At 41.0% G+C, this 27258-nt stretch overlaps 2 protein-coding genes across 3 annotated transcripts; both read left to right on the forward strand.

The window, feature by feature from the left end:
- Positions 1–10797: 10797 nt before the first annotated feature.
- top2a (DNA topoisomerase II alpha) lies at positions 10798–24298 on the forward strand. 2 transcript variants are annotated; one of them, XM_008289790.1, is made up of 35 exons: positions 10798–10897; positions 12066–12212; positions 12433–12523; positions 12631–12694; positions 12855–13000; positions 13423–13520; positions 13614–13826; positions 14332–14505; positions 14865–14966; positions 15091–15228; positions 15315–15453; positions 15565–15722; positions 15989–16114; positions 16817–16927; positions 17412–17517; positions 17663–17772; positions 17943–18035; positions 18122–18236; positions 18349–18470; positions 18843–18991; positions 19139–19370; positions 19467–19601; positions 19732–19932; positions 20030–20225; positions 20478–20569; positions 20650–20799; positions 20896–20979; positions 21154–21351; positions 21575–21695; positions 22016–22174; positions 22481–22658; positions 22738–22793; positions 22889–23014; positions 23446–23660; positions 23801–24298. In XM_008289790.1, the coding sequence occupies exons 1-35, from the start codon at positions 10880–10882 to the stop codon at positions 23945–23947; spliced, it is 4710 nt and encodes a 1569-aa protein (XP_008288012.1). In that variant the 5' UTR covers positions 10798–10879; the 3' UTR covers positions 23948–24298. The 2 variants fall into 2 exon arrangements, with proteins under 2 accessions (XP_008288012.1, XP_008288013.1); XM_008289791.1 differs by having other exon boundaries at positions 22019–22174.
- Positions 24299–25665: 1367 nt separating this feature from the next.
- On the forward strand, positions 25666–27109 carry LOC103363161 (gap junction delta-3 protein). Its single transcript, XM_008289793.1, has one exon. The coding sequence runs from the start codon at positions 25666–25668 to the stop codon at positions 26527–26529; it is 864 nt and encodes a 287-aa protein (XP_008288015.1). The 3' UTR covers positions 26530–27109.
- The last annotated feature ends 149 nt before the right edge of the window (positions 27110–27258 follow it).

Genomic DNA, 27258 nt, shown 5'->3' on the forward strand with positions numbered 1-27258 from the left:
CATTCATGCAAATATATAAAGGCATGACTGATTTATACATCTGTGGATTGCTGTGAGTGGACTGCGCGCATCAGGTGCCAGTAAACTAAAAGTCCACCCCTCCCACTCACATAAACACACAGAAATGATCTCATACTCAGCGCAACGCTCATACATGGAGAGGTCGGGCAGGCAGCCCACACTAATCATGTTTGATCTGAAGCTTGTTGTTTCAAACTTGCATCCTGGCTGCCAGGGCTGTGGATCTCTGGCCGTCTCCAGTCCCCCCTTTTTCCTGCCTGCTGCCTGCCGATAAGGAAGCCCAATCAAATCCACTATAAAAACAGACGCCCATGGCCACCAGCCTGGGAGAGTCAGCCAAGCAGCCAGTCATAAGGTATTAATGGAATTAAAATCAATAAAGTGGGATACTCCACCTCAAACTCTCTCCCTGGTGTTCTGGAATGACTGTAAATGATGAACTGCTTTTCTCTTTTTCTTTCTTTTGGCAGAAACATAGTCCATTCACGTGGTCGGTTACAGTGAAATACTGCTGTTATCCGTGTGTGATGCAGTTTTTCACAGTTATCTGTCTGAATTTAGGTAAATATAAGTGAGGGCTGCATGAAATGAGTTGTAAATAACCTTTTTTCTATTGATCAACGTTGGGTGTGGATGACTAGAGAGTAAGACATAAAGCATTCTGGACATATTCAGCTTGAAATACAAGATTTTAATGTATCTATGATCATATTTCAGGGCTCTTTGGTACTATTACGGATAGAATTGACTATTCTTACATCCAGGAAAGTTTATCCATTGGCTGGGTGAAGATTATATTTTATGAACAAATAACTGGATGATTACATTGAGGTTGAAAAATATGATCTATGACAATTTTGCCTTGACTGACTGATGATATAACCACCATAATACATCAGAGTGTGTCAGTCCTCATGGGGAAACACATAAAACATGGTGTTCATTGTCACTGCTCCTTTCACAGCCCCGAGGTTATGAGGCAGCTCTTGTCAATTAGAAGAAGATCAGATAGGTGGAAAAGCATATGACAGGGAAACAGCAGAAAATGGGATTACTTTCCTCATCGACAGAGGAGAGTGCACTGGCAGTCAGTCTTCCCCAGCTTTATCAGATTACTTCAAATGCTCTGCTGTGGTTGGCAGAGCCGGGCGCTGTATGCATTAAAAACCAAGCATTAGTCCTGATAGACTACACTTTCAAGTGGATCAAAGTTTCTTTTTTTTCCCCCTCCTTGTTACTGTTTTCTCTCCAGTCTGTTGAATATCTCGAAGCAGGCTCAGGCGGCCTCTGTGTCACCCTAATACCTGTGCAGGTTATATTCCTGTAAGCTAATGTTCATGCATGAAGACACAGCGCTGAGAGAGATTTTGGCTACTACCACAAGTTTCCAAAATGTCACCTCAACACAATGGAAATGTGTGGTTTTTTTTTCTCTATGAGCAGCAGTGGAACAAAAGGACTCATAATAATTAGATCTCTCCCTTTCATTCTCATTTCCAATCCTACTTTTTCTCGCTAACTCACATACGTGCATATGTATTTTAAGCAAATACGCTTCGTCTCTAGCTCCCAGCTCACTCCTCGTCCCTGAGCGAGATCAAAGTCCTGCCTTGTCTTTGTGAATGCAACATTAACCTGCTTTATTTATTTCTTTTCTTCGCCTGTCTCGAGCCTTTTAATCAAAAACTGTGAGAACGGTGTATTAAAAGGATTTCCCTGCTACTGTCAGTAACAGACGGGGTCACCTCACCCCATCTTCCCCAGCGAGGAGCCTCGTCTTTGAAGTTTCGCACCGTTGACATTAAGGAAACAATGAAGCGCCAATATGAAAGTGTTGTAGATATTTATTTGAGTCTTGTTGAATTCTTTCTCTTTCAAAAGCCTGCGACCACGAGGCTTGGACACTGGAATGTTGTTGGTGGCTCATAACTCTTGGAGCAGTGGTTTCCATATCCAAACCCATGGCTGAAGGCCCCACGAAAGGTCAACCAATGAATCTAAAAGGTGAATACTAAGACAGAAAACAAACATCTGCTGAGCAAAATGTTTCTTTGTCCGATCTTTTCAAAGCAGGCCCATCTTTGTATTTCTCCATTTGTAAATCCTCAGTTCCGTTCCTCACCTCCTCTTTTTTTGTTTTTTTAGTTACACCCACCTGAGATTCATCAGAAGGAGCAAGGACAGGGCACGGGGTGAAAGGAGTGGAGGCAGCACACACTTAACAAAAGGAGACATCCTTGTTTTGGAGCTGTCATTTCAAAGCAACGTCAGTTTAATGTGACGTGTGGCACAGCTGCATCAACCATTCATTACTTCTTTATTTTGGCCTACTGCTGTATTTTATGATCCCCAGCAGATGAGCATCACCGTGTCCATGACAACGTTTATATTTGCTTTAATTTAATTCACAACCTAGTACATAGGTGTCAAACACAGGCCCGTGGGCTAAACCGGGCCCGCAGTGTAATTATATTTGGCCCGTGAGATAATAACAAATGTCTGTTAGGCCTGGCCCGCTGGTATATAGCGCGTGCATCGTTAATACTACACATCCCAGAATGCTCTGCTAGTACGTTAGTAACTCTCGACATCCATTAGCAACCTCATGTTACCAGTCACCTCCGGAAAATTTAAGCCACCTCTCATAAAAAATGGCCAAACGAAAGATGGAAAACAGGATTGTCTGTTCACGAATGTAGAGGAAGACCTTAATTTAGCTTTGCTTGTTCCAGATTTTATGTTAAAGCAAAATCTTTGTTTCTATCTGAAATAGTTTATCATTATACATCTGGAAAGAAAGGAAAACATGCACAACTTTAGTCAATTTTTCAGTAAATATCGAGTCTAGCCCTTGACTTGGTCCCCATTTTTTATTTTGGCCCACTGTGTATTTGACACCCATGACCTAGTACAATGCAACAAGACAGTCCGAAATTCATGCGCTTCATTTTAATTTATTACGTTTGTTTTTTATTAGAGCCCTGCTCCTGGCATAGTTTGCGTATCGCTGTGTTACTCCTATTCTGTACATCACAAAACTTCTGCAAAGGATACACCTGTGCATCCTCGCTCGTAACTCCCCAAGAAGCATTTTAGGAACCGAGGCATCCTTCAAGATGACAGAGTGAGAGATCTGTTTCTGGGTCACTGGCAGGACGATGGAGGAGAGAGGAGACAAGGAGGCTTGAAATAGAGGAATGAAAAGCGCCTGTCTCCAAGCTGCACTTTGAATTAGGGGTAGCATCGATAATGTTTACTGTGTTCACCATCCCGGTTGAATGCATGGCAACATTTGTCAATTAGCGCTACAGCAGTGCTACAGAAAGCGCAGCTCGGTCGGTGGAGGAAGACGTTGCATTATTGTGAATCAATGTGAACAAAAAACACAATGGATGGAGCTGCTCAAAACTTAAGGACATGCATGCATCTTTGCTTCAATATTATGAGATCACAGGCAAAAAATGTTGGAAACTAGTGTTTCTGAAAGGCCTCATGGAAACCTTTCATACACGTGTGAACAATCAACTCAGCGGCGTCACAGCCTGTACTGTACTGTACAGCAGCTTAAATGTTAAGGTGTTGTCGTCGCCTACAGTCGCCTGCCAACACAGGATAGAGGTGGAAGAAGCTGTTTTCCACTGCCCTTTTAAAGTGATTAATAATTCTTAGTCCTTCATTGTGTCTCTCAGACATATTCACAATGACAGCCAGGGAGGGGTGTTCACCTTAAAGGTCATGTTGTGGACCTCCAAGGACACCGCTCTGAATGTGATGGTCAAAACATGAGCCAGAAAAATAGCTGAGGGAGGAAAACCTGTCTTGTAGTGCAGTAAATGATCCCTAAAACACTGTTGGAATGTCGTCAAAGCTTATGGCATGTTTAAACTTTAAATATTCATGAGTCATTCCTTAAAGAATGCATTAGTCTTCCAGGTCACTGTGCACATATTCAGCATAGCATGAGGTAGTTTGCTGCCTGTCATTTCATCCGTCACGCACCTTGAAAATACTCACAGTGGATGTGAAGCTGGACTTTTTATTTTCATTTTATTCCATTCTTACCTTCTTCTCATCATAGCTGAGCGTTTTCAAATCAGTTCGCGCATTATGCCGTACATGCTCTACTTCCGACTTCGATGATCTAACGCCCACAGGAGGAGATGGAACTGGTCTTTGCCAGGAAATAATTAATCAGAAACACTGCTGGAAAGTCGGGGCAATTCCACTGACTCTTTTCCTATAACAGTTATCATGACATATGTATGCTGATGGCACAAGTTTACATTTTTGACTGATAAAATGGAGGCAGAATTAGTAGAACATGTCTGTGAGGTAACTATAGAACTACAACCAGCAGCTTAGCTCAGCATAAACACTGGAAACAGATGGTAACAACTAGCCTGGCTTGGTCAGGAGGTGAAAAAACATATCCTATATACCATATTTGTTGTTTTTAATGTGTGCAAAAAACAAATAGCAAAATGGGCAAGTTGGGAAATGCCATGATACAATACAAAACAGCACAATATGATGCGTTACGATAGCATATGATAGGGTACAGTAAGGTACAGTGTAATATGATACAATCAGGTATAATACGATGCAGTACAATATGTTACAGTATCATCCATTACGATATGGTATGATAGTGTACAGTAGGGTACAATACAATACAATACAATATGGTACAATACCTTAAATTACAATACGCTACAGTAGGATGCTGTATAATGATGTACAATAAGGTACGTATTGTATCATATCCTATCCGAGCAGCTAGAATATGATACAATAAGGTACAACATAATTTGATACTATATTTTCTGATATATGGTACAATATGATACAAGAGGATACAGTAGGACAGCATACAATAGGGTACAATATGATACAATATGATGCATTATGATACCACAATAAGATACAGTACAATAGTGTACAAAAAGCTACAATACAATGAAATATGATACAAAAGGTTACAATTTGATACAGTACAGTGGGATACAGTACGATAGCATATCACATTAGGATACAATAGAAAACAATCTGATATGATACAATAGGGTACAATACAATTCAATACAATCTGATATGGTAGAATACCTTAAACTAGGATAAGCTACGGCAGAATATGATGCAGTACTGTACGACAGGGTACAATACACTAGGATATGATACAATAAGGTATAATATGGTCTGATATGATATGGTACAATAGGATATGGTATGATGGCATACGATATTATACAACACAAAGGTGTATTGTACAATCGTGTGTGTACCACAGTTCAACACAATAGAAAACAATACAGTATGATATGATACAATGGTACAGGCTACAATAATGTACAATAGAGTACAATACGATATAACAGGGTACAATATGATGCAATATGATACAATGGGGCACAATACGATATGATACAATAGCATTCAGTATGATAACATAGGATATAATACACGGGAGTACAATAAGATAAAATACAATACAGTACAACAGCATATGATTTCATAGAATGCTGTAAGATAGTGTATGATATGGTCAGAAAGCATACGATACGATATGATATTTTAAGGTACGTCAATATGGGGAAATTAGTCTCGGACTAAAGTGCTTGCTCTATAGCAAATCACATCACCGCAATTACATATATTGCACATTACATGACATTGATATTGTGCATGTTACCCTCATTGCACTACTCATATTGCACTTATCACACACATTGCACCTGTGACACATTTTTGCACATATTACATAACCAGCTCTAAAAAGTGATGAGAACCCCAGAAAACCATTGCACAACCCCCATAGCCTTAATCAATATTGTTTAAAATTTTAATTGAGGTAGGCACAGATGAGTTTTTCAAATAATTGAGTTTACGTTGGTGTGCTCTTTATCATCTGCCAGAGGGTAAGAGCTCATGCTCACCGTGAAGAATATGAGATAGGTTCCCATGCTTCCAGTCTGGAGCTAACCTGTTTGCTGGCTGGAGCTGCATATTTGGCAGACAGACAAGAGACATAGTTCGAAAGGGAGAGTAAAAGTATTTCTCAGAACTATTCCATTAAGGCCAGAGTGTTGCAATTAAGTCTGATTATTGAGCTAAAGAAGTCCAAAATGTATTTAATGAAAGTGGTTCCATTTTGCTTTTCCATTTGACAATCTAAAACTTATATTCTTGAATGTATCCATGAGTTTTTTTTTTCAGGCAGCTCTGATTGTGAGTTCAAGGATCTTTGTTTTATGGTGGATGGAAAGCCAAAATCAAGGGGGAAAAAAAAAAAGATGTCTGTTGAAAAACATCCTTATCGCTGTCAACTGATAAACCTTTTACACAACCCAAGCTCTCTCCTGAACAAGCGCTGATGTGCTTGTCAAGTGCTCAGTTGGAGCAGCTGTTTACCCGTCACACAAATGTCCGTGAAGCAGAGCTGTCCTTGTATGACACAAGGCATCAGGCTGCCCCAAACAGCCTCTTCAGACAGCTATCAACAGATCTGTGACACATCAAGTTTCTTTCTCCCCCACTTCACCAACAGTCAGGCTTCATCGGGCCTTAGAAAACACAGAGCCATCAATAAATAAACAGGAAAGCAGGTGGTACTGAGAGGGAGTCCATCTACTTTGCTGGGTGACTATTTTTGGATGCTAAGTACTTAGTATTGCCTGTTTCAAACTGCCCACTACTAGATAAGAGGAAGTCTGTGTGTGAGTGTGTTACAGGGTTAGAACAATGATGGCGTAGTTTAAAGCAAAAAAAGAAAAAAAACGCCAAAAAGTATAAATTACCTGAAATTGATGTACTCTTACAATAGATAGATACATTTTAAAATGACTACACGTAGAAAATCATAGCAGAAGCCCATCTACATATACAAACCTATATCATTTGTCAGGTTTTTATCATTTTAAATATGCAAGAATAGTTCAACAATTTGCACAAACTACAATGTGTGCTGGCAAGATGCAGACAGCCTTGTCATCACTATGAAGTAGCCAGGCAACCAACACAAAACCCAGACAAAGCTACCAACTGTTTGTCTTTCAGCATATGTTTTTGTATAGATTTATCAAACGAGATACACTGTCAGCTTCAAAAGTGGAGAAAAGCTGCTTCTGTAGTCTTTAGGCAGAGCCAGGTTTAATAATGTCTTTAAGCTAAACTAAATGAATAGGTAAAGCTAGTTCCATATTTATTAAGCAGACATGAGGGCGGTATTGATCTTCCTAAGCCTTGATTATACTCCCAGTGGACGTTGTTGTTATTACACCACCTTGCTTAAATGCTTGGAGTCCACTTGGAGGATAAATGCACGGTAGATCGGCCAGTGTGGAGCTTGATTACACTACCAAACAGACATGAAAGTGGTATTGATCCTTTTAAATCTTTGTACACTCTCATGCTAATGCACACATGGACAACTGCAGACACCCCTGGATGTGTAGTTGTTGCTGTTAAACTACTTTCTAGTCCATGGGAGACGCCACTGCAAAAATTTGCAGCATCTACGTATTCCGTACATAAACACTACTGTTTCCCTTGTAGTGTAGTAGCATTGTGGACTGTCCAGACTAGAGACACATTTTGGACTCCACATGGACATGTGGCTACATGGTGGCTCAGTGGTTAGCACCGTTGCCTCCCGGTTCTCCCTGTGCAGTGTGAGTTCTCTCTGGGTTCTCCAGCTTCCTCCCACAGTCCAAAAACACATCTATGGAATGTGTGTGCTTGGTTGTCTCTCTCTAAGTGTAGCCCTTTGATAGACTGGTGACCTGTCCAAGGTGTTCCCTGCCTTCACCCTGAGTCAGCTGGGATAGACTCCAGCTTTGACAAAGTGATAGAACGTGTTTCAACACCTGGTTTTAAAACTTTATTTTTCTTGGAAAAGTACAACATTTTGAGCCTAGACTGTCTCTTTTCCAGTACAAAAACATTCTATTTAGAAGGTAGCATGTCTGATCCCCTCGGCACAGAAGGTACGAGGGCAGTGGGCATATTCTTTTATATGTCGTAAAAGAAATAAATCATTCTTTGAAGCCGAAGATACCAATTGCAAAAATCAAACAGCGATGTGTGCCTGCACCTTCATTCATGTGCGCAGCTGTGGGTGTATTTGTGTACGTACACTCAACTACATCTGCTGGATTACAGCAGCTCTACTCATGCTCTTCCATCCTATTATTTTCATGCCAAGGTCAGATGAGTGGGCAACATGGCAGAGGAAGACAGATAAGAATGGGAGGACGGTCAGGTTACTGCATTTCCATTGACTGATAGCCACTGGACCAGAAATATAAAGACCCATGTTTGCTTAGGATTGAATAAAATCCTATGTTATTTTTTAGCAATTCTTTCTCACATATTGCACTTCTGAACCTTTTTACCTCAGCTGAACACATCAGCAGGTAAGGCAAGTAAAGCTATGTGTGATAGGTAGCTGTGAAAACACATCAGCTTCAGAGTATCCTGAAACTACAACGGCACACTTCTAGTGAGATAAACCCATTAACCACATTATAGCTTTCAGGCAGCTTTCATGTACAGTGTGTATGTGTGTGTGACAGATAGACTAGAGGGAAATGAAGGAGAGAGAGCAAAGTGGGAGGAGAGGATATTGACGAATGAATCAAAATCCACACATTATGTTCAACCACACTCCCAGAAAACATTACAGAGCATTTTCTTGTAAGTCAATTTTTGCAGATTTAAAAGGTTGGTTGTGGTTTATACCCCAAGTGACTAAATGGAACCAATTAGCGATGGGATAATCATTAGATGATAAAATCGCTGAGCTTTTTTCCCGGCATCTAAGTAGTGATGAGCTTGTTGTGGTGAGGGCTTGGTTGTCTGACGACCGAGGAAGCAATCGTTGTGCTTCTTTGAAAGATTTTTGTTGGGAATTAAAGCTATAAATATTGATCTGGAGCTGCATTAGTGAATACTGTTAACATTCTTTGTGGATCAAAATTTTCCTTGTATGCTTTTCTTTGTATCTTATCTCTAGCGTGTGAGAAGCAGCTGCCATCTGCACTATCCTGGATGCGATTACTTGTGTGTTATCTAGATGAACACTTAGCTGTTTGGAATATGTGTGATTATTTGCTGACTTCATACGTGTATAGGTTCAAGACAAGATGTAAATAAAATTGAATGTGCACAGATGTTGACTGCTGCAGTTTCTCTTTGCTCTATGAATGTCAAATGGATTATGCAGCTGAGGTTTCACAATTTCCCTGATCTCTATAAATCCCAACACGTTAGGGCTTCAAAGAATATGGTACGCTTCAAAAAGATACGGTAGCCTCAGTGATATGCCATCAACAAAGACAAGACTCTGAGTTGGTACAAGATGCAATTTTTATCATGGAAAGGCAAAAAAATAAATTGAAAAACCTGCTGATATTTAGTCTGAGGCCAAACCCATCTGCTTACATCACACATCATTATTGTCTCTGAGCCATACTATTACTTCAGAAAGAGTCAAGGATCACTTTGTGTACAGTTAAGATCTGTCTGTACATCATTTGCCTGGCTGTGGCTCAGGTGGTAGAGCCGGTTGTCCCCTAGTTGCAAGGTTGGCGGTTCAGTCCCCCGCCCCTCCATAGTCAAAGTGTCCTTGGGCAAGACACTGAACCTGAAGTTGTTCCCTTGCATGGCAGCTCTGTCGCCATTGGTGTATGAATGTGTGTGCAAATGGATGAATGAGAAACACATTGTAAAGTGCTTCGGATAAAAGAGTTATATAAGTGCAGACCGTTTTAAAATCTAAAGGATGGGCCTTAAAAATATCATTTTTAACATCTAATGACTTAATTATTATACAAGGTACAGTCTAGTGAATTATTTTATTAGGACTAACCTGGAATTACTTCATCAAGAATATGCTCAAAAGCTTAAAAAGCTCTTTAATCAACATGCATATTTAATAATATCCAATTAAAACTTCTGCTAGCCAATGGCAAATGAGCAATGATTTTGACTTTGCTCACGCAGTGATCATCTTCCACCCCATAAAGTTCAACGTCAACTTATAATTATTTATTATTAACTTAGAATTTTGTGCTGTCAAGTGCTTTGACAGCCAAAACAAAGTAAAATCATACAATGTTCATATGTTTTGTGATCACAATATTAATTAAATATGTGCTAGCAGCCATGTATATTGACATACAGCACATAGGTAATGTTCAGGAATGTTTTTTTTTGTAAAATTGGTTCATATTGATGTTTCACACTAATAGTCAATGTTGTTTCACCTTATTTTTGCCAGTGTTGACCATTGTGTTTTGATGAAGAACATGCATGGTGTGTGCCATATGAACAGGACTTCAAATAGACATGAGAAATAATCACTCAGTCAGTAAGTTATTCAATTAATTACTCACACAAAATATAGTACTTATTTCCGCAGTGGGCAGTTACTGCCCACATCATTTTATCAAATCACTTCCTCTTTTAAAAAAATAAAAAATAAATTAAAAAAAAACTAAACAAAAAAAGGATTTTATTTCTTTCAACCCCGTGCTTCCTCTCTTTTCAGTCTTAGGAAGCTGATTGGCCTTGCGACGCAAAGAAGGCGGGCTCTTGTTGCTTCTACCGTCGGTGATTGGCGACTTACGTGGAAGGCGTTTCTCATTGGAGGGAAGCTGTACGAGGTCCGTCGTTTGATTGGTCAATGCCCCTGGCGGGAGAGACGTCCACTAACTTTCGAATATTCAAACTGACTCTGAAGTCAGTCCGAAACGAGACGTTCAGCCGTTGTCATTAGAGTTAGCTGGGACCGGGTTTGTTACTTTATAGACGACGTTTTCCGATTTTACAGGCAGCGGGGTATAGCAGTGAAACATAAACAATGGCTGCACCACTGAAGGTAACTTTACTGTTATATGTTTGCTGCTGACTGACTGCTAAAGTTATCTTACTGTTAATATTCAGCCTGCTCATATTGTTAACTACTGGGCAGCCTCTTTTCAACCGTTAGGTAGCTCGCTAGCTTCGTAGCTTTACTGTTCTATAGACATTTTCTCTTATTCTCTCATTTTCTCTGTTCTATAGACTTACTGTTAAACTTTTCTGTTAACTTACTATTAGTAGTTACGCTGCTGCTATTGTTAGCTACAGTTAAAATAGCAATAATTGACATTAACTAGCTAACATGGTTTAGTAGCTACAGTAGAGTAAACTTTATCGTCATCGAGGGGAAACTAGTCTTGGTCGCAGTGCTGCAGTCTGTTGTTTTCCACTCAGGCATTAAAGAAACATAAGAGCATGAGGATACGTTAAACTACACAGAAAGGAAACAGGCTGCTAAGTGCTAAAGTACTGCTACATGATTGTGCATGAACATAATTATGGCTTACGATGTGTAGCATGATGTTAAGATGCACAAATGAACTTTTCAATGAAACAAGTGACACAACAGCTCCCTTCCCATGTGGCACACCATCAACATAGTCCATATAGATATTGTGAACTAAAACATTTATATAGCTATTTAGCTGCATCTCCAGGTCTTCTTATGCCATTTTATAATACTGTTGCAGATATTCATGTTGAGTTCACATATTTTATTTTATTTTTTCAGTTCAGGTAATAATGATATACGTGAGGACCTAGAAGGACATCTTTATTGTGTAATTTGACAAAAACATAATTCAATTATGCAGTATTGTTGAGTGTAAAAACAGTGTTAAGTTCAAACCGGGTGAAAATGTGACTTCAAATTAAAGAGATAAAGGTAGATGGTGTGAAACTACAATTATTATGTTTGAATATTTTTTTAAAAGTGACTGCAAACGCCAACGTTTAACCCTGGTCCAAGCCTTTATGCTGCAGAAGTGCCCTTGAGAAACAGTGAAATCAGGTCACAGCAACTGGTCACTGAATTTTTTTTCAGTAGACAAAGTTATTGTGTTCCTAAAATTGCCTGTGTCCAAATCAAAACTCAAGATTGTATAGAGGTTACCTGTAACAACAATACAAATCCTGTCTTGACCACAGTGCAAATCTCATAAAAGACCTTTTTGTTATTCCATCAGAGCTACTTTGAAAACAAGCCGGTGGAAAAGACGAAGAAAGATCCGAAGCGGCTGTCAGTGGAGAGGATCTATCAAAAGAAGACGCAGTTGGAGCACATTTTGCTCAGACCAGACTCCTACATAGGCTCCGTAGAGCCTGTCACTCAAGTAAGAATGCACATGGCAATGTCTGTGTCTTTTGAAACTGATGAATTTTCTTTAATTTGCTTGTATTTAAGTGTTACGGTAAATCTTGCAGGAGTTAATGTGAAGATTTTTGTTTTTACTGCTGATGGGGGATGCAGATTGGGAGAACAAAACACCAGTGGTTTATGTGATATGAATGTAAACGTGATATTTCTAGTCATTAATTGACTTTTTCCTTTAGCAAATGTGGGTGTATGATGAGGATGCTGGACTGAACTGTCGTGAGGTGATGTTTGTGCCTGGCCTTTACAAGATTTTTGATGAGATCCTTGGTAAGTAAAAGGCTTGTAATTCTAGATGGCATATAATGTTGGCCATCCCATGGCAGGCCTTGTTTACTGAGGCTTTTTTTTTTTTTTTTTTTAAATCCCCCCAACAGTAAATGCAGCTGACAATAAGCAGAGGGACAAGAGCATGTCCTGCATCAAAGTCACCATTGATGTGTGAGTAATGTGGATCATTTCACAACCACTGAAGCTCTTGAAATGTCTTGTAATTGTACCACAGTATCCATTTGCTTATAAGCTTCCAAACCCTCATATCCAAGTTTCCTTGATGTAACAGATGCACATGGTGAAATGAGTGTTTTTTTCTTTCTTCTAGCGAAAACAACGTCATCAGTGTGTGGAATAATGGGAAAGGTATTCCTGTAGTGGAGCACAAGGTGGAGAAGGTCTATGTGCCTGCTCTCATCTTTGGACAACTCCTGACTTCCAGTAACTATGACGATGATGAGAAGAAGGTCACTGGTGAGACTAGCAGTTTTATCTTAATTACTGTGCTTCATGCATTGGTGTATTTTAATATAGTTTATGTTTTTCTAGTTTCTCTGCTATTGATTATGACTGCATTTTGCAAAACATTTAATATAACATATACCTGTGCATATGATGCTAGAATACATTTACAATAGATTCTAGTAGCATGACCAACATGTCTAATAAGTAATCATACATAAATATGTCTACTCTACTGTTATAATCATTTATAATTAGAAACTGAATAATTGCAGAGGTTATGTTATCCCAATCCAAGAGGAATATTTTATCATAACACAGAGTTTTACCAAAGACCTTGAGAAATGTAATGAGGCCACACATAGGATCTTGTGTGAACAGGCTACTGCAGTAGGATCCTAACTGACATCTTTATACCAATACTCGTTATTTAGGTGGACGTAATGGATATGGCGCCAAGCTTTGCAACATCTTCAGTACTAAGTTCACTGTAGAGACCTCCTGTAAAGAGTCGAAAAAGACTTTCAAGCAGGTAGGAAGGACAATGAATGAAATTATCCTTGAGTAATTATTGTAACTTGTAAAGAGATCATGTAAATTTACATCATGTTCATGTTTTCCACAGACTTGGTATGACAACATGGGCAGAACAGGTGATGCCAGCATCAAATCCTTTGATGGAGAGGAATACACTTGCATCACCTTCAAGCCAGATCTGCCCAAGTTTAAGATGAGCGTTCTGGACAAAGACACAGTAGCTCTGATGACCAGGAGGGCCTATGACATTGCTGGGTCCACGAAGGGGGTCAAGGTGTACTTCAATGGAAACAGGCTGCCAGTAAGTTATTGTGCTCCTTCACTTTTCTGTCTATTACTTTCCACCTGATATCAGCCTTTTATCTGTCAGGTAGCTCTTTATAAATTAAATGTGTCATAAAGTTAATATAATTTGAAGCTGACATGAGTTTCAGAGTAACCTCTTTCAGCTTAGAAAATGTACAAAAGCTTGTTCCTGCTTAAGTCTTTGTGTTCAGAGTTTTAGTATGAGTTTCACTGACTAGTGATGAAAGTGAAGACCGATTACATTGACTCTTGTAAATTCCTTTAAAAAATATGAAGCAAGTCAGACAGTTTGTTTTTTAGTGACACTTGTTGTTTCCACTGCAGTCATCTCTAAAATAAGTCACACTGTGTATTAATGTAATACATCTGGCCAGACGTGCTCAGTGCACTAAAGAAAATATTAGTTTGTCTAACTTTAATTTGTGAAATTTCACTTTCTGTGGATCCTAAGCCTGTAGAGTGTAAATCTTGTGATTAATACAACCGCTCTTGTGCTCCAGGTTACAGGTTTCCGTAGCTATGTGGACATGTATGTAAAGGACAAGGTGGACGAGCTGGGCGGTCCCCTCACTGTGATCCATGAGCAGGTCAATGAGCGCTGGGAGGTCTGTCTCACAATGAGCGAGAAAGGCTTCCAGCAAGTCAGCTTTGTCAACAGTATTGCCACAACCAAGGTAATGTCTCAGTTTATTAGATTCTCTGTGCGGCATGCTTTGTGTATGTATGTGTGTAGCAGAGTAATTGATGAATTAGTATGGGTTGTGGCCTTTATGCCAAATCAATACTTAAAATTTTTTAAGTTGTTTCTTGGAATACTGTGCCAATAATATTTTTCTTGTTTTGTCAGCCCTCTTTAAATTTACATCTCAGAGCAGTATGAAGCATTTTAGGGCTGTCTGAGCTAGTGGACCAGGTTCTTTTGGCAGCAAAGTACAAGCTTGGCTGCTCTCCCGGTCACTTTGTGTCACTATGATTAAAACGTACGACGTTTATTCTGTAAATGGGATCTTCTGTTTGTCTTCTGGACCTTTAGGGAGGCAGGCACATTGACTATGTGACTGACCAAGTGGTTGGCAAGCTCATTGAAGTGGTGAAAAAGAAGAACAAAGCTGGAGTGGCAGTCAAACCTTTCCAGGTAGAGTCATCTTACTGTAAACTCGGATCTTGAGTTTCTGTGATTACAATGTCCCAACTGGACTGAATAGCTGTCTATTAACAAAGTCCATTAACTGGCTATGCTTTACCTAATCTCCATCTAGGTGAAAAACCACATGTGGCTGTTTGTGAATTGCCTCATCGAGAACCCGACGTTTGACTCTCAGACCAAAGAGAACATGACAAAGCAACAGAAGACCTTTGGGTCCACTTGTCCCCTCAGTGACAAGTTCTTTAAACAGGTGCTGATGAAAAACCTCCTCAACTTTCCTCACGAGTGTAATTATTCAGATTTCACTAATTGCTCTTCATCGTTTGATCTCCACAGGCCACATCCTGCGGCATCGTGGAGAGCATCATGAATTGGGTGAAGTTCAAGGCTCAGTCCCAGCTCAACAAGAAGTGCTCAGCTGTTAAGCACACAAAAATCAAAGGCGTACCAAAACTGGATGATGCCAACGATGCAGGTAATATATACCAAATTTCTTTTCTCTCTCTCTTTTTTTTTTTAACAGTCTAGCATTATGAAGATACAGATGAGCTGCAGTTACCATGTTCTAACTGTGTTCTGCTTGCAGGTGGGAAGAACTCCATCGGCTGCACACTGATCCTTACTGAGGGAGACTCAGCCAAGACACTTGCTGTGTCTGGGCTGGGAGTGGTCGGAAGAGACCGCTATGGAGTCTTCCCTCTCAGAGGCAAAATGCTCAACGTCCGGGAGGCCTCACACAAACAGGTTAAGCTCAGCAAATGTTTTCCTTTATGGCATTAGATGGCAACAATGGAGTACTGCAGATGCGAACGTGGTGGGCGTCAGGAGGGTCATATATTTTTAGTCTAATTATCTTTTATGGACACAGATGGATAAATACTATTTGAGAGCACCAATGCAACAACTGATTGAATCACAGCACACTATATTTAGCATCATCTCTCTGTTGTGTAGTGACAGGGTTCTCTTTAAACAAACGAGAGTCATAGTCGTTTGATCTTCCTCCTCAGATTATGGAAAATGCTGAAATCAACAACATCATCAAGATCATTGGGCTGCAGTACAAGAAGAACTACGGCGACCCAGAATCTCTCAAGACTCTGCGCTACGGCAAGATCATGATCATGACAGATCAGGTGCTTTTTCATCTCAAACATCTGTTTAGTTTGTTTTGTAATGTTTGGTTTCTATGCTCTTATATACGCATGTGAGAATAGGCAGTGGTTGTCGTAACTATTCATACTCGCTATCTTGGCCCTGAAGTTTTTCCATCAGAATGTAAAGAAACCGGGGACAAAATTCACAGCCTTTGCTTGTTTCTTTTTCGAACACTTTGGGTAAACAGCAGGAACGTATCAAGGGAGTGTGGAAGAGTGAAAGCTGGTGGGAGCAGGTTTTTACAGAGTTATTCGTGTTTCAAAACCACAAATTGAAAAAAAAAATGCCATAGCTCTTAAATCTGCAAAGTCAGATTCATTTCAAAGTAAACTGTTCTGCTGCAGAAAAACACCAATTTGGACAACAGAGAAATTTGCACTAAATAATCTTTTGCCTTGGAAGGTTCTAACTTAGTTTAGCTCAGTTGGAATGCTGAAGCTTTATGTGCCTCAGCTGAACTTTGCATTTTTGCAGTGAAAAAGGGGCAGGGGAATTTTGCACTCCTTTTCTCACAGTATAGTGGTGGAGAGGCATCAGGACCGACATTAAAGTAGTTTTCAAGGCCTGTCTAAATATTTTATATAATATTGAGGTTGTTACATATTTCCTTTGCATGTGTTAATGTTGAGCTGTATTGATTATCTTATAACAATATGACTGCGTTCCTTTGATTGTGACAGGATCAAGATGGCTCCCACATTAAGGGCTTGCTGATCAACTTCATCCACCACAACTGGCCATCGTTGCTGCGCCATAACTTCCTGGAAGAGTTCATCACCCCCATCATCAAGGTACACAGGCTCCCTAAACTGGAACTAGAAAATTCCTGGGGTGGTGTTGGGAAAATATTTTTACTTGAAATAACTCAGAAAGAACCTAAGTAGGCAATGTCCTTTTTTTTTTATTACATATTTTTGCTGGGATATCTGGAATATTATGGGCAGAAGTGGGATGATTTGGGGATAGAACAAATGATGTGAAAAACAGGTGATATGCAGGTGCACCAGTAGAAGTGCAGGCTTTGTAACTCGTCCACCCAAACTAGCAACAACACCACCATCTGGTGTCAAAAGCCCAGAATGCTCAGAACTGAATGTATTTCACAGCAAAGCCACTTTCTGTTCTGTTTTGATTACGGTTTTACACCATTTAATTGAAAATCCTATTTTTACATGATTCCTCTGCCGTGGTTTTTATATTGTTGTCTTAATTTGATCGTTTTGTTGTGAAACCAGCAAACAAGTCATTGCCAACATTTTATTTTCCTCTCTTTAGGCATCTTTCAAGAAAACTCAGCTGTCTTTCTACAGTATCCCTGAATTCACTGCATGGAAGGAGAGCCAGCAAAACTACAAATCTTGGAAAATCAAATACTACAAAGGTTTGTTACAAACCACTGTGTGGTAGTAAAACAAACAAGTAAGCCTCTAATCATTCCTGATTGATGTCATGGTTGTACTTTTGGATGTGTTTTTACATCGCTTTAACTTACATTTTCTCTTCTTTTGTGACCTTTGTCCACCCAGGTTTGGGAACCAGCACATCGCAGGAAGCCAAGGAGTACTTCTCTGATATGCAGAGGCATCGTATCCCCTTCAAGTACTCCGGACCTGAAGACGATGAAGCTATCACCCTTGTAAGATGTTACTCATCTGTTTGGACAACTGCCCAGCCACTGTGATTTACACCCTGGGCAGGGTCATGTCAAATTTGAGCTTTTCAAGCCTCCTGTAAACTCATTACTATGAGTAATATCTGAATTTCTGGCTAATGTTGGATTCTTGGGCCATTTTTCCTTTTGTCTAGGCCTTTAGCAAGAAGAAAGTGGACGAGCGAAAAGAGTGGCTCACCAACTTCATGATGAACAGGCGTCAGCGCAGGGAGCACAACCTGCCTGAGGTAATGTCTCAACAGTTAGTGAACTTCATGTGCTTTATTGCTGTTTTCCATGAAGTCTGACTGCACGTTTTGCCGTCTCTTCACAGGAGTACCTTTATGGTCAGTCGACCAAGTCCCTCTCCTACAATGATTTTGTCAACAAGGAGCTGGTACTTTTCTCCAACTCTGACAATGAGAGGTCCATTCCCTGCCTGGTGGATGGTGCGTGAAATGAACATAATCACCAAGAGCAAGTTTTGTAACTCTTTAAAAAAAAAAAAAAAAAAAGCACTTGTAAGTATAGGGAGTGATCTAATGTGTTTGTGTGTGTCAGGTTTGAAACCAGGCCAGAGGAAGGTGCTGTTCTGTTGCTTCAAGAGGAATGACAAGCGGGAGGTGAAGGTTGCCCAGTTGGCCGGCTCGGTTGCTGAGATGTCTGCCTACCACCATGGAGAGGTAAGATGGCTTGAATATGCTGGTTTGTCCATGAGTCCACAGTGCTGATCATTTTCATAAAACATGCAATGAAGCCTACATTGCCTGTCTTTTCAATGTAGCCTGTTGGTTTGATTTTCAGCCACTGTCATTTAGTGTGGGAAATACATTTGTTTGAAACCAACAAACATTTTTTTTTTAGAGATACACTCATCTTGAAATCCATAAACCCAGCATCAGATTCTGGTTAAATAAATGTCATTCATTTAGAGGAAAGAAAAGGCACAACTGCCTTTCATAGAAAACTGACATTTGACCAGCTGATCCTTGTGAGGAATGTGAGGTATATTTACCAGGTTTCTGTTAATTTAAACCAAACTCTTCCATTTTCAGGCCTCTTTGATGATGACCATCGTTGGTTTAGCTCAGAACTTTGTGGGAAGCAACAACTTGAACCTGTTGCAGCCTCTGGGACAGTTTGGTACCAGGTTACACGGTGGCAAAGACTCTGCCAGCCCTCGATACATCTTCACCATGCTCAGGTCAGCAGACACTTTACAAACTACAAATAATCTAAAGCTATAGGCCCCTTCCACACATTTGCAAATTTAAAAATGCAGGGAGTTCATTTCATTGTTTATTTTGTAATTGATTGAGTCTAAAATTCTCCCAACTGTCTGTACTCATAGCCCCCTGGCCCGCCTCCTTTTCCCATCTGTGGACGACAACCTGCTCAAGCACAACTTTGACGACAACCAACGTGTAGAGCCCGAGTGGTACATCCCCATCATCCCCACTGTGCTGGTGAACGGATCAGAAGGTATCGGCACAGGCTGGTCCAGCAAGCTCCCCAACCACGACATACGCGAGCTCATCAGCAACATCCACCGTATGCTCAACGGCGAGGAACCTCTGGCTATGGTGAGGACCGGGACTGACTTTGTGGGATTTGCCATCATGTGTCCTCTAGTATACAAAACAAATGATGAATGTGTTTTGTTTTGTTTTCTTTCATAGCTTCCAAGTTACAAAGGCTTCAGAGGCACAATTGAGCAGGTGATGGAAAACCAGTTCATGATCAGTGGAGAGGTTTCCATCCTTGATTCCACGACCATTGAGATCTCTGAATTGCCGGTCAAGTCCTGGACACAGGTTGGTCATGAAAGCTTTCTACTGTTTATAACACTGACTTGAATTCAGTGAATTCATATTAATTTGAAGTAGTTTTGACACCATTTGAATTCATTCTATGTGTCATTGCATGTTGTTCTCTATGGTTTAGGTCTACAAGGAGAACGTGCTGGAGCCGATGTTAAACGGCACAGAAAAGGTTCCTCCTCTCATCACAGACTACAAGGAATACCACACTGACACCACAGTGCGCTTTGTGGTCACGATGACTGCAGAGAAACTGATTGAGGTAGAAGCTGCCGGCCTTCATAAAGTCTTCAAGCTGCAGAGCCCCCTCACCTGCAATTCTATGGTAACGACTGCCACGTATATTCCCAAATCCTCTTGTACCCTTTTTTTTTTTTGTTCTGGGAAGCTTAACATGTTTTCAAACTGTTCTCCCTTTATAGGTTCTATTTGACCATGTAGGCAGCCTGAAGAAGTACGAGTCTGTGCAGGATATTCTCAAGGACTTCTTTGAGCTGAGGATGAAGTACTACGTGCTGAGAAAGGACTGGCTGGCAGGCATGCTGGGGGCAGAGAGCGCAAAGCTCACCAACCAGGCCCGCTTCATCCTGGAGAAGATTGAGGGCACCTTGGTCATTGGTTAGTAGCAAGTTTACAGTTTATTTGCAGAAATATGTCGTAAAAAATAGGTTTAAATTTTTGTATTTTAAAATTGTTGCTAACTAACAATAATAAAAGGATGCCAATTTTGACCGTAACTCAAATGCTGAATAATATCTATTCACATTTGTCATTTAAAACATCTTAAAATTATAATATTTCAAGTGAAAATCACAATTTAGAAGACATAGCTGTGTTCTGTTTTTTTAACATTGTCTCATCTGCTTGTAGAGAACAAACCCAAAAAGGAACTGATTCAGATGCTGCAGCGGATGGGCTATGACTCGGACCCAGTCAAGGCTTGGAAACAGGCTCAGGAGAAGGTAGGATATTCTCCTTCAAATGGTTTTCAGCTAAAATTAGCAGGAATGCTAAATAATCCACCTTGTATGTAATCTTTTAGACTGACGAGGAGATGGAGGGTGAGGAAGAGGAGGAAGGAAAGGAAAAAGAAGACGACAGCGGGCCCGACTACAACTACCTGCTGAACATGCCCATGTGGTTCCTGACCAAAGAGAAGAAAGATGAGCTGTGCAAACAGAGGGATGCTAAGGTGGGACTTACTGATGGTTACAGCATAAAATAGAACTGTTAATTGGTCTATTTTGTGTCAACCTTGCCCTTTTCTGACCCGACTGCTGTTCTGTAGATGACAGAGCTGAACACCCTGAAGAAGAAGGCTCCAGCTGACCTGTGGAAGGAAGACCTTGCTGCTTTCTCAGAGGAGCTGGAGGTATTGTCCTTATGCGTCTGTTCATTGTGTTCTCCATTCAATCATAGGTTCACTTTGTCAGTCACATGAGGGCAGATGGGGTATCTTTAGTTTAGAAAGGATTGCATTCAGAGCTGTAACTGTCAAACATTCCCTTCAGGAACATCTTCTGATATTTCTTTTTCTTGATTTTAGCGAATTGAAGCAAAAGAAAAGGAGAGTGCCTCTATGCCTGTAAAGGAGAAGGGAAAGGCTGGAAAAGGTAAATCGACAAAGGTGAAGCAGGAGACTTTGCCCACACCACAAGGCCGCCGTGTTGTTCCACGTGTTACCAGCACAATGAAAGCTGAGGCTAACAGGAAGGCACAGGGCAAGAGAGTCCGAACAGTCAAGGTATGTCATTTGTTGTCAGACCAATCCCACTAGACTATTACTGTCTCTGTGTGCTTTGTAGTATATGAATATTTTGTTTAATAGTTCTTCAGAATTATCACAACTGTCAGACACAAAACTGATTTGTGTTTGGAAGGTTTCCTATCCTGCATCTTATACACACTTTGGTGCATTGCACTCCCAAAATGTACCATTCCCACCGACCTCATTTCTGCCTTTGTAGAGTGAAGATGTAATCATGAAGATGGAGTTCGGAGAAGATGCAGAGAGTCCAGAGCCAATTGAGGAAACTGGCTTGGCTGCACGACTGAGCAAGAAAACTAAAACCCAGACAAAGGAGAAAGGTGAGAATAACTATTCAATAACAGCAGGAAATGTTCCACTACTGCTTAGAGTTTGTACGTGTTGCCTTCAAGACTTACTAGCAGGTCAGATAAGAATGCTGCACCAGTAGACACTCCTCTTGTGGAATAACGAAGTGCTTAGCCTAAGATGGATATTAGATTATATTAGAGCACACACAGCAAAAATGACCATGAACGATGGATGATTTAAGACACAGTAAAAATGTTGATTGCCCTTATAAATACTCCATCTAGACCGACTGTAATGAACCTCCATTGCATTTTTATTAAAGATGACTAAGAAGCACACTTTATTGCAGCAGCCCCTAAGACTGGCAAGCAGACAACTCTTCAGTTCAAGTCTGCTGTCAAGAAGCCAAAGAAGAATCTGTGGTCAGATGAGGAGTCTGACGATGTGTCCGACAGTCCAATGGAGGCGGAGGAAGGCCCCAGACAGCGGCAAGAACGCAAAACTGCAGGTGACTCTGATGGATGACACAAACCATTATCTGATAGATAAATGTGTCCACAGACAAATAGCTGTTTCAGTTTGCTCTTACATGCCAAACGCTTTGCAGATCACCGTTCTGAGCTCTCCCTTACCCAGATCGTGAGACAATCTGTAAACACTCCACAAATGTTTCCTGAGGATAATTAGCTTTGATCCCAGTTTATCTCTTGACTGATTGCAACAGCTGTTTGATTACTCATTTAGCATGAGTAATGAAAGAAGCAATACATGGCAGCATTAGTAAAGCTGTCTGTTCTGTTTTCTTTGGCTCAAGCTCCAGTGAAGTACAGTGTGTCTGACAGTGAAGATGAATTCGACGACTGGGGAAAGAAGGAAGCTCCAAAACAGAGAGCCGTCATCAGCGATGATGATACCAGTTTCGCCCCGAACGCTTCATCCGACAGTGATGCATCCTCTCCATCCCCACCGCCTCCCAAAGCTAAGGAACCTGCGTGAGTATGAGACAGCTGATCTCACATTTCATGTCCATTATATTTATCAACATTAAATTTTGATCTCATGTCTGTGCAGGAAGAAAGTGGTAAAGAGCAAAACAACAGTTAAACAGACAGACACCAAGTCGAGCTGTAAGTATTTTCATTGGATACAAGTGCAATGACCTGTAGAAATGTTGACTCAAGGGTCGGAAGATCATTTATTTGCTATTTGTGGAACTTGACAGCTCAGTCAGATGATCCTGCACCTGCACCTGCACCCAAGGCTCCAGCTCAACGTAAAACCAAAGAGGCTGCACCCAAGAAAGCTGCTGCAGCCAAGAAACCAGCTGCATCCAAGAAGAAGCTTGCAGGTAAGGACACAAGGCTGTTTAATAAAGGGCAGCGTAGTGTTGCGGATTTGTAGCACAGATGCAAAAACCATCCACACATCTGGTTCAGTTATTAAAGACACAATGTAGCATTAATAGTTGTACACACTATATAAAAGAAAAAGTATATTGAAGACTTCATTTGCAAAAACAGATAACTCCATCTTTACAAACCTTCAGAAAACCCACTTTTGCATCGTCTACCTGAGACAATATCAGTCAAACTTAAGTTATTTTTGTCATTTCTACTGAGTCAAATCCACTCAACTTCAGTTTGATTGATATTATCTCAAGCAAACGATAAAAAAATAAGTTTTCTGAAAATCTACAAAGATCTGTTTTTGCAAATGAGCTCTTCGTATGCACCCTTTCCTCGTGTACACATTGTTTGTCCTGTTGATTTGTCCTTGTAGATGTGAAGCAGCCGTCTATCTTGGACGCGCTCTCTAAGTCCAAACCTGCCAAGAAGGTCCCTTCATTTGACTCCAGTGACTCGGAGAACAAACCGATAGCAGCAACTAAAAAGGCAAAACCTGTTCTTAAACGGAAGCAGGTCATCAGTGACGAGTCCGACAGCAGCTCGGACGACCTCATGTCACGCCTCAAAGCCAAATCAGCCGGCAACAAGGTCAGTCGTTACACTGAGCTCTGATTTCAGAAAGGTTTTGAAGCTGTCGTGGACCAGGATTTTACCATGTCATGTTTTATTGTTGGTGTTTTAAGGCACCAGTGACATGTTTTACACCTGAATACTTTTGTTTGTTGTAGAAAACCAAGAAGTGGGATGAGGATGACAGCTGCCAGGGTTTAGACCAAGAAGAAGCTCCACCAGCCGTAGCTCCGCGAGATAAGCCTTCACGTGCCCGGAAACCTATCACTTACATGCTAGACTCCGACTCAGATGAAGATTTTTAAATCACAGTGCAAATCCGGTTCTTCAGTAAGTTATACATGTAGTGTTTATTGTGCCACTAATATGCTTTTATCAGTTGAAGCACAGCTGCGTTTACTCACAGTTCAAACAGACCTGAGAGCAGCTGTCTGTATAACCTTTAGCAGAAAATTTTAATCTGTCAAAGAGCAGAAAGAATGTGTTCGATGCTGTTAAACCTGTAAACAAGTCAGGATTCAGTCTGAAGAAGACGTAGTCGTAGGTTCTTAAAATGTCTTTTGTATTCCACTTATATGTGTTTTGTCTTGTCTTGTAAATATTTCAATGGCTGTTCGATTTTAATAAGAAATAAAGTTTAACCTCTTTGTATTGATTATACGATGAGTTTGTGGCCACAGCAATCCTCTAAAGGAACATGAGTGACTATGCCAGTGTGAACAGGCTTCAGCAGTGTTCAAATTCCATGTTTAAGGGAGGGAGGAGCGTTAGATGATGGGTCATGTTGAGATCTGGATGGTTAAGTAACATTTCATTACCAGATTAAGTTATACAAATAAATTGGATTGAGAAAATTAATCAAATTTTTCTTACTTTGGTCCAATGTGACTACTAGCAAGCATTTATAACATGCTTACATAATGTTAAACCTCAAACTACAAAGCTTGTGATGCACTCGGCTGCCTGTGCATCATAGTTTATGTCTATACACTTTATATAATTTACATGTTATGGTTTGTTAGCAGGAAAACTGGTGGTACAGCTCAAAACAGATCCTTCCTGCCATTTAGGAAGCTCTTTGAAATGCCCACCAAGAGTTCGCCTCACTTGGGTAAACATCGCTTCTGTCGGGGACTCGATGGATGCAGATTAGGACGTAGCAGGAATTTCCTAAAGTGTTACCGCCCTCTCAATTATAAGCCACGGCAAACCTCACGCACATGCCATTTTACTTTGGAGAAAGCGCGAGAGGAATACACCGCAGGACTCGTTTAAATCTTCCTTCTGTTCCAGGGCATTTCTGAGTGATAGGAGACAAACGAGAAGAGGCAAAACTGGATTTTTGAACCTTATCAGTGGGGTTAGGTCTTGCGTGTCTCTACTTAAGGTCGATAAAATGTCTCAGGCTGAACCTGTTCTGTCATTTTTGCTGCCACCGGCTTGTCTGAAGAGCTGTATAAGAGTAGCAGCCGAGCCAGGCAGTTTGTTTCCACGAGTGTGAGGGATTGAGACTATTCAGAAATGTCAAAGGTGAGTTCAAGTGTGTGGGGAGGGAGCAGCGTCTGTCATATCACTTTTGGCACAAATGTATTGTTTTAATTCATTGGACAGGACTTGAAAAAGGTCCTAAATGACTTACCTTTGCTTGTGGATTCAACTGCTTTTACAGTATCTTTGAGATGTACGTTAAGTGAAAGCAAAAGAAACAGTCCAAGATTTAATCTAGGCTATTGATCTTGTTTTATTATTTTAATGATGTGCTTGAATTGTTGATGTTGCAGGTTTTATCATCGAATTTTGTTTTTGGTTTCAGCTCACTGATACGTGAACTCAATCAGCGCCTCACCCAGCATGAACCCTGAACCGATTGGCAGATTGGCCCATTCTCGCTTTTAGTCATGAGCTGGAGGTTATAATATCCGCTTTAGTTTCTTTTATAACCAGTGACAGCGTTTTCTCTCAGAGCGAGAGGTGGATAAATCTCCAGGATTCCTAGAAGTCTGTACCCGACAGTGCTGCAGTCATGGGGGAATGGGGCTTCCTCGGCGGACTCTTCGACAACCTCCAGGTCCACTCGACCATGCTCGGCCGCTTCTGGCTCTTTCTCATGCTCGTGTTTAGGATTGTGATCCTGGGAACCGTCGCCAGTGACCTGTTTGAAGATGAGCAAGAGGAGTTTGCCTGCAACACCCTGCAGCCGGGCTGTAAACAGGTGTGCTACGACATGGCCTTCCCCATCTCCCAGTACAGATTCTGGGTGTTTCACATCGTCCTCATCGCTACGCCGTCCCTGCTTTACCTCATGTATGCCACGCATCAGCACAACAAGAGGACCAGCCGCTCCAAATTCAGCCGATGCAGCAGCCAGGACTACAGAGAAGAAGTCCACTTAAGGAGGCTCTACATCCTCAACGTGATGTTCCGCATAGCGGCAGAAATCGGCTGTCTGGTGGGTCAGTGGTTCCTGTACGGCTTCAAGGTGGAGGCCCAGTTCCCCTGCAGCCGATTCCCCTGCCCCTACACAGTGGACTGCTTCACCTCCCGCCCCGCGGAGAAAACTGTCTTCCTCTGCTTCTACTTCGCCGTAGGGGTCATATCAGCGCTCTCCAGCATCGCAGAGCTTTTCTACAGCTCCATGAAGTGGTTTTGCTGCAGGAGAGAGGGGCCGCTGGGCCCAGGACGCTCCTGTGACTGCCAGAACCTCCACAACTTCACAAAAGAGGTGACAGAGAAGAAACCACTCACATCAGCGGCGCCAGAGAGCGTGGCCAGCACCGTGAGGCTGAAAGGAGGATCGGTGAGAAGCAGCAACGGCAGAAAGGTCTCCAGCATCGGCCGCAAGTACAAGAACGGCAAGTTTGTGAGCAGCAGGACGCTTACGGTGTGAGAGGGACCGGAGTCACACAAAGCTGCTATCACAGTAGTCTCTTTTTTTATTTAAAACGTGCACCTATAGTTCTAATTCCTGTTTGCCGTTGTACTGCAAATGATCTCACTTTTAATAAGTGAAGGAATTTTTGTGATGAGAGATAATAAGAAAACAAGACTGATGGGAAGCCGGATAAACTCGTTATCTTGTTTCTTCTGGTGAATCATTACAGGTCGTAAACAGTTCAGGAGGGAAAAAGAAACAATCCTCTGGAACACACTTGATTGCTTCCCTGTTTAAAAGCGAGCTGCCTGTTCGCCCAAATGACTCTCCTGCTTAGACTAAACATCCACCCAGTTTGAACAAGGTGTTAATTCAGTGGGTTCAGACAGTGAAGTCAAGATTTATACACAAAGGTAGTTGTGTGTAGCTGCTGGACACATCGACAGGATTTATTTTACTGTGGAAACTCCTTCAGCATTTTAGGAAATATGCTTATTTTATGTCTTACTGATGAGCTGATATGAAGCTACCACCACCTTGTTCAGTCATTTAGTAGTTTGCTCAGCAGTGAGCAGTATACTTTGTATCATCACCATCAACTGTAGTGTCATTTTTTTTCATTTTTCATTTTTATTTTTTAAATTTTAAATGCGGCACATTGCATTGTTGTATTGTTAGTAGAAAGTACATGCCGTGGACTAGTGCCGACCAACAAACTGTATTTTTATTGTCTGTGTTAGCACT

The sequence above is a fragment of the Stegastes partitus genome, unplaced genomic scaffold (assembly GCF_000690725.1).
Source record: "Stegastes partitus isolate 25-593 unplaced genomic scaffold, Stegastes_partitus-1.0.2 Scaffold637, whole genome shotgun sequence".
Classification (NCBI taxonomy): Eukaryota; Metazoa; Chordata; class Actinopteri; family Pomacentridae; genus Stegastes; species Stegastes partitus.